At 47.4% G+C, this 7,500-nt stretch overlaps 1 protein-coding gene across 3 annotated transcripts in view; it reads left to right on the forward strand.

The window, feature by feature from the left end:
- Positions 1 to 7,500, forward strand: part of LOC134450699 (desmoplakin-A-like) — a 79,642-nt gene that overhangs the window by 40,348 nt on the left and 31,794 nt on the right. For all 3 annotated transcript variants that reach the window (XM_063200640.1, XM_063200641.1, XM_063200642.1), the window contains 4 exons: positions 2,084 to 2,481; positions 3,102 to 3,280; positions 3,924 to 4,062; positions 6,455 to 6,648. In XM_063200640.1, coding sequence (XP_063056710.1) covers positions 2,084 to 2,481; positions 3,102 to 3,280; positions 3,924 to 4,062; positions 6,455 to 6,648 — 910 coding nt within the window. The remainder of the gene's footprint in view (positions 1 to 2,083; positions 2,482 to 3,101; positions 3,281 to 3,923; positions 4,063 to 6,454; positions 6,649 to 7,500) is intronic.

Here is a 7,500-nt window from a genome sequence, read left to right on the forward strand (position 1 = left end):
ACACACACAAACACACACACACACACACACACACACACACACACACACACACACACACACACACACACACACACACACACACACACACGAACACACTCAACAGACTCTGTGAGGTAGGGCAACAGACTCAGCAGGTTGAAACGTTCATGTGGGTCATAAATCACTTGCATTCCTCAGCTGAGTGCAGTAACTCATGACTGTTTTCCAAACGCTGATTTAAACTGCTGCATACATTTACACAGAGGTTATGCTTTACATTACAATAGCAATGCAGCTGTAACATAAAGAGAAAAGGGAATGCTTCACTGGGTCCTGTATCCAATTAGTAAAAAAAGGGTGCTCATCAAAAAGAACTTGGATCAACTTGGGAACTTGAGCGTCCAAACTGCCATGAAAAGATAAAAAAACAACAACAATGCAGATGTGTTTTAACGAAATGTTGTGCTTGTATACCCATTCATATAATTACTAAAAATGCATGAATTTTTTCAAGGTGTTTTTGCTCAGCTCAATTTTCAATATCAGGTGGCTATGATTTTGAATTCAACTTAACGAGTATTAAATCACAAGTGGCCCTGCCATGGCTCAAGCAGTAGGGCACTGCATTGCTACTCCGGCGACCCGGTTTTTTTTTTTAAGTTTGTTTTTGAGGCTTTTTTAGGGCTGGGAAATGACCTCGTCCGACCTCGAACTGGGGTCCCCATGGGCATGCAAGCCCAAATGTGGGGGGCTTAGCACACTGCGCCACTGCGCCCCTCTGTGAAGGACCCCCAGAATTGGTGACCCTGGTGCGAGGGACCCCAGTGATGGGTGAAGCATTGATGATGGGGCACACTGGATGGGAGTAGCATGATGGGCAGTTGCGCGAGGGACACCATGACGGCCCGTACCCACACAGAGTAATTCCGCTCCGCTCTCATTGACTTTGAATGGGGGCGATATCGCGCTTGACAGCGCGGAGGTGAAGCGATATCGCAGCGGGACGCGATTTGATATAGACGAGCTCTCTATATCATGCAAATTTGATGGTCCAATAACCAATCAGATGGGCGTATGGGTAGCAAGGGCGGGAGTTACAAAATTTTTTGAAAAACATGGCGGCGATTTCTGTGATTTCCAACATCACGTTTTTGCTTAATATAAAGACCCTAAATGCTTATAAATGTCACGACTACCACGGATTGATGTAAAAATGCACCACGAACTTATGTAACACAAATAGGTTACTCCACATTGCCATTTGATCACTCGATGTTTTGAGCTAACCGGGTAAGCTAACGTTAGCATTTCACCAGAACCAGGCAGCTACAAGCTTATATTAGACTACTTCTGTACTTCTAGAATGATATAACGGGGCTTAAAAGTTACCTAGGACCAAAAGACAATCGTATTTAAGCCATGTACACACTATGTTGTGATATTGAGTGAGTAATGTGTGCAAACGACCGTTCGCCGTTTGTTATCTCGCTCGGTCTACCCGGTGTCAGCTGCGAGACACCCCGCGCCGCGAGGCTCGAAAGTCGGGTGAGCAGCGAGGTTAGCCCCGGGGAGAATCTAATGGGAGTATCTGTGACCACACCCCCAGCGCGATATTGCGCGTCGCGGATCCCGCCTGCAGTTTCCCCAGTCGGTACTAGGCGTGAGTGTGTGAAGCGCACGGGTGCGCTTCCCGAAGGGGAAGGCAGTGTGATGGAGTGACCATCACTAGGGTTGTGGGTGTATTCTGACTGTCCCGCCAACGAGTCTGGCTCTTTGGTGTAGCGGTCAGAGCCCCAGTTTGCTACCCCAGAAGGTCTGGGTTCAAGTCCCAGCTGGGCAACTCTACTCCTCTTCGCTACAAATGGTAAATGTCCATCTATGCTTTTATACAGTGAGCCCAAAGACAAATTTCATGATTGCATGACAACAAAGTCTATTCTATTCTGTTGTATTCCCTTCTCTTCTATTCTGTTCTATTCTATTCTGTTATTTTCTCTTCTCTTCTCTTCTCTTCTCTTCTATTCTATTCTATTCTATTCTATTCTATTCTATTCTATTCTATTCTATTCTATTCTATTCTATCTCTGATAATCATCACTCTCAGGTGCTCAGCAGCAAGTGCTGGTCCAGGAAGAACAGCTGAAGCAGCAGCAGATTCAAGAACAGCAGCTGAAGCAGCAGCAACTGATCCAGGAACAGCAACTGCAGCAACAGCAGGAACTGATGAGGCAGCAACAGCTGATCCAGGAGCAGAAGCTGAAGCAGCAGCAGGAACTGATCAAGCAGCAACAGCTCCAGCAGCAGCTTGCACAGCAGGCGGCCATCAAAAAACAGGAAACCAAGGTGGTGAAGCAGGAAGTGAAGGCTCCCGTCGTCAGCTCCACCCTGCTGACGGATCTGAGTGCGCTCAGACTGAGGCTGGAGGGGGCGGAGTCACAGCTCACTCAGTACCTGCACATACCTGTGGGGCACACCTGCAGCGCACACCTGACACAACTACAGGTACACACACACACACACACACACACACACACACACACACACACACACACACACACACACACACACACACACACTCACACACACACACACACACACACACACGCCGTATATACCTGTGGGCCACACCAGCAGCGCACACCTCCCACAGCTACAAGATTATTTCCACAAATGAATTAATAATCAAAAATGATAAAGTGATTCATGCACACCGCCTGGTGATCACATGCATGTCTGCTGTGTAACACTGTGTGTGTGTACCCTGTGTGTGTGTGTGTGTGTGTGTGTGTGTGTGTGTGTGTGTGTGTGTGTGTGTGTGTGTGTGTGTGTGTGTGTGTGTGTGTGTGTGTGTGTGTGTGTGTGTGTGTGTGTGTGTGTATGTATGTATGTGTGTGTGTGTGTGTGTGTGTGTATCTTTGTGTGTGTGTATGTGTATTCCTGTGTCTTTGCATGTGTGTGTGTTTGTGTGTGTGTGTGTTTGTGTGTGTGTGTGTGTGTCTGTGTGTGTGTGTGTGTGTGTGTGCGTGCGTGTGTGTGTGTGCGTGCGTGCGTGCGTGCGTGCGTGCATGTGTGTGTGTGTGCGTGCGTGTTTCCTGCGTCTTTGCACGTATATGTGCATGTAGGGAGTGCAGCGTGAGGTGGGCGGCGTGAGAGGTGAGTACGAGCGGCTGAAGCTGCTGATTCTCCAGGAGGTGAGGGGCATGTCCGACGCAGACAAGGCCCAGTTCCTGCGCTCTGAGCTGGGACACATCGACCAGAGGATCAGCCTCCTGGAGGGCTTCTCCAAAGCCTACCTGGACAGGTATGTACTGTACATACAGGTATACTGTACATGCATAAAGCATATGTGCCGGAAAAGGGGATGCAGGGGTGTGTGATGCAGTGACCATCACTAGGGTTGTGGGTGTGTTCTGACTGACATGCCAACGAGCCTGGCTCTTTGGTGTAGCGGTCAGAGCCCCAGTTTACTACTCCAGAAGGTCTGGGTTCAAGTCCCAGCTGGGCAACTCTACTCCCCTTCGCTATAGGGTGCAATTGCATCCCCACTATTGGGCTGCCTAAATGAGACTCACTCAACTTCCACTGCTGGCAAATGAGTGGAGTGCAGCAGCAGTAACGTTGTTAGGACATAAAGAATCAAGAAAAAAAATGCACCACCACTTTAAATTTGTTCCGGTGCCCCTTGATGCTATGAGGCTGAGTGGGGGGCTTAGCACAAACATACTGCTGACTGACAATGATGTGTCAAAGTAGTACTGGGCGATATGGAAAAAAATCTGTAATATATCAGGATGTGGATGTGGATTTATATCACGATAACAATGTATCATGATACTGTGTATGATTCATCTCCCCAAGTGACCAGCACCTCTAAAAGACTATATTGCTGTGCACTACCTTCTCTTTTACTAACTCATCTGTCTCCCCCTTGCTCCTGTGTCCAGGTGTGGGTCAGTGTGTACTCTGCAGCAGCTGGAGCAGCAGGTGGAGGACGTGGTGAAGGTGTACGAAGCTCGGCTGACGGAGCAGGAGACCACCAGCCTGGCGCCCTCTACTGTCCAGGAGGAACACAGCGCTCTGCAGGTAACAGCCGCCTCAGCTGTAATTACAGCAGACGCTTTTATCCAAACAAGCGACTTGCAGTTAGAAACACAGCGCCCTGCAGGTAACAGCCGCTCTCATTACATTACAGATTAGCACAATATATTACATTACATCGCATTACACTACATTACATTGAATTATGTTACATTACATTATATTATATTACACTATATTACATTACATACTTTACATTACATTACATTACATTGCGTTACACCTAGCAGACGCTTTAATCCAAACAAGCGACGTACAGTTAGAAACACAGCGCCCTGCAGGTAACAGCTGTTCTCATGAAGCCAACAATGGGTCTTTCTCAAAACCTAGGACAGTTGGTGTGTTCCATTATTCACCCTCTGTACTGTGTACCTTGTTTGAGTGCAGTGAAGTACCCTTTCCACCCTCCGCGATTCACGAGGCGAGTACATTCCGATTCCCGTTCTGTCTGATACACTTAACGGAAATGACGGTTGGTCGCGTGTCATCCGAGTTTACCAACCGCCAATATGCAATTCCTCACGGAAGGCACTGTTCATTAGGCTGACACTTTTTAAAGTTACCCCTGCCTCTAATACACATGGCGATTGTCTTTGGAATCAAAACTATGCTGTTATCACGGAGATTCAACCATTTGACAGATCTGACACTCAACTACGTCACAAACATGGCGGCCGTTGAGTGCGAAAAGTGTACAGTAACTCCACACTTCGAAAAATGGCCGTTTTGGGGGCGTTATCCGGGTAATTTACAGTACACTTTACCGTCGCGATTAGAAATGGAACACCCTGCGTACCCAAACACAGTGCGGAAAGGGCGGACAGTACGAGTATTGGAACACACCAAGTGTCCTTCCAAGTGTATCAGCCTAATTAGTCACGCCCCGTGATTGGATACTCTTTGGTGAACTCTACAGAATATCTAATCACTGGGTGTGAGTAATAAAGAGTATCCAATCACTGGGCGTGACTAATTAGGCTGATACACTTGGAAGGACACTGTCCTAGGTTTTGAGAAAGACCAATTGTGCTACACCCTAGGGCAGGTATGAGGAACAGGATGCCCTGATATCTCTGATGGCCCGTGTATACCAGGCGCTACCTACGCAACCCAGGTAGCTGGGGTGGTTGAAGCTATGCCATGAATTTGCTTTATTCGCTCTGTACGCGGCATTGTCATGTTTGATTCAGCTAATCACATAACGGCTGTCTTGACAGCCTGGGACGTTCCAATTGGTTTTCGCCAAACTGCGTCATAGTGAATGAGCCTACGATTAGCTTGAGTTTAATTGTCAAAATTCGCTCTGGTTGCTCAAGAAGCTACGCTCCTGGCGAATTCGCTCTGGTAGCTTTATTTGCCTTCCCTCCATAGAGAAGTAATGACTTCCAACGCTCAGGTCGCACAGTTTGCCTTTGGTGTACATGGAGCTTTAGACTGGTTGATGAATCCCAGTGATTGCATCCTACTGTATATGCCCGGTCCTGACCATCCCATAAGACTACCATTTCATTTCGTATTCATGGTCTGGAGGTTGTTTGATCTGACGCGATTGCAGGAAGCGGGAAGGACATTTTCGGAAAGATCAGGATAAGTTGTTGAACATATATATCTGACGTCTATCTTTGGTGATGTAGGACCGTTTCGCAGACATGTCTGACAGAATATCCTACCGTAGGATAAAATTACAATGTAGGGCCGTTTGTCAGAACACCTGCCAAAATCCTACCGCTCAACATCGCTCCACAGAAAACAGTTACTAGATGTAGTGCGGAGCCAAGTCTCTTCGCGGAAGTACGTAGGATGGTACGCGAGGCTCATGTCATCCAACTCCTTGTGCTGATAGGTTGTAGTATTGTCTGTTGCATGCTGGGGGATGTGATGCTGTGTACATTTTTGCTACTGGAATACGCATGAACGGCCATTCGGGTACTTTGCTCGTGAATGTGTGTTACGGCCCTTTGTGGAGGAAAGCAAGCCGAATGTGTCATTAACTTACATGCTACATCGGCTAGCCTAAATGAACACAGGCCATGCTTCAGCCACGGCTGTTTGGCTATATTATTTGAACAGCCGGCAACACGTTTTCGGCATGTTGCACATGAACAACCCTAGTCTACAGGTCCTTGTCTTAGTTTATTATATCCCAACACCACCAATTGACTTACATTGGCTTCCCCCCCCCCAATGTTTTCCCACAAAAGGGCGTAACGCACATGGAAAATGTCACGGCGTTCATGCGTATGGGTTACAAAACTACAAACTCCGATCCAGAGACCACCTCCTTTGGCTGCAGCCACCCCCTTCAAAAAAATTAAAAAATGTTATGTAGTGCTGCTTTAAGGTTGATTGAACGTCTCCTGCTGTGTTGTGTCCTCAGGCCTTGCAGGCGGAGCTGCGGGAGAAGCAGTCGTTGCTCAGCGACATGGAGGAGGAGCTTAAGAGAGCCCAGCAACTGAACGGCCTGGTAGACTCCGCCCTGCACAAGTGTGACGGCGACCTCTGCCAGCACGCCGAGCACGTTGGTCAGCTGTCCGACCGCTGGGCGCGCATCCAGGGCCAGATCGGCACCAGGCAAGTAGTAGTAGAGTAGAGTATACTTTATTGATCCTGAGGGAAATGAAGGTGTCAAGTAGCATACATACATAAATACAGAAGAAGACACAAAGACATCACACACACCATTGCACATACAGTATATCCACCATACAAATATTCACAGGTCAGATCTTTCTATCCCACTGTCACACACACACACACACACACACACACACACACACACACACACACACACACACACACACACACACACACACACACACACACACACACACACACACACACACACACACACACACACACACACACACACACACACACACACACACACACACACAGGCAAGACCACTCACGACCCCTCACCAGCCTTCCTCATCTGCCTGCCTGTGTTGCTTCAAGCCCCCTGTTCTACATATGCCCCTGTCGTGCCGAAAATCGGGTCCCTGCCAGAACACGAGTGCCCTCATTGAAACCAATGGAACCCAATGACCAATTTTTCAGATATCTTTTACCCATTTTTGCAGACAAATCCGTCACAATTTAAGATGGAAAGCCCATCAATAAAGCATCTGCATTCCTTCTGGAAGTACCACAAAGAGCTGGTTACAATTTCAGTATTATTTCCATAAAAGAATCGAAGAATTGTCATAACAAATGTTACGGTTTCATTCAAATAGCTCATATTAAGTGGAGGACGAGTAATGTTTCATAAGCATATGTTTAGTTCATTAATTATGTAGTTCATTCTGGAAAAAATAGTATAATTTTCTCTCAAAAAAAATGTCATTGGTTTCAATGAGGGCACTCATGTTCTGGCAGGGACTCGCTTTTCGGCACAACACCCCCAGCACTGCCCTGCCTGCTGCC

Source organism: Engraulis encrasicolus, chromosome 6 (genome assembly GCF_034702125.1).
Source record: "Engraulis encrasicolus isolate BLACKSEA-1 chromosome 6, IST_EnEncr_1.0, whole genome shotgun sequence".
In the NCBI taxonomy this organism is placed as follows: Eukaryota; Metazoa; Chordata; class Actinopteri; order Clupeiformes; family Engraulidae; genus Engraulis; species Engraulis encrasicolus.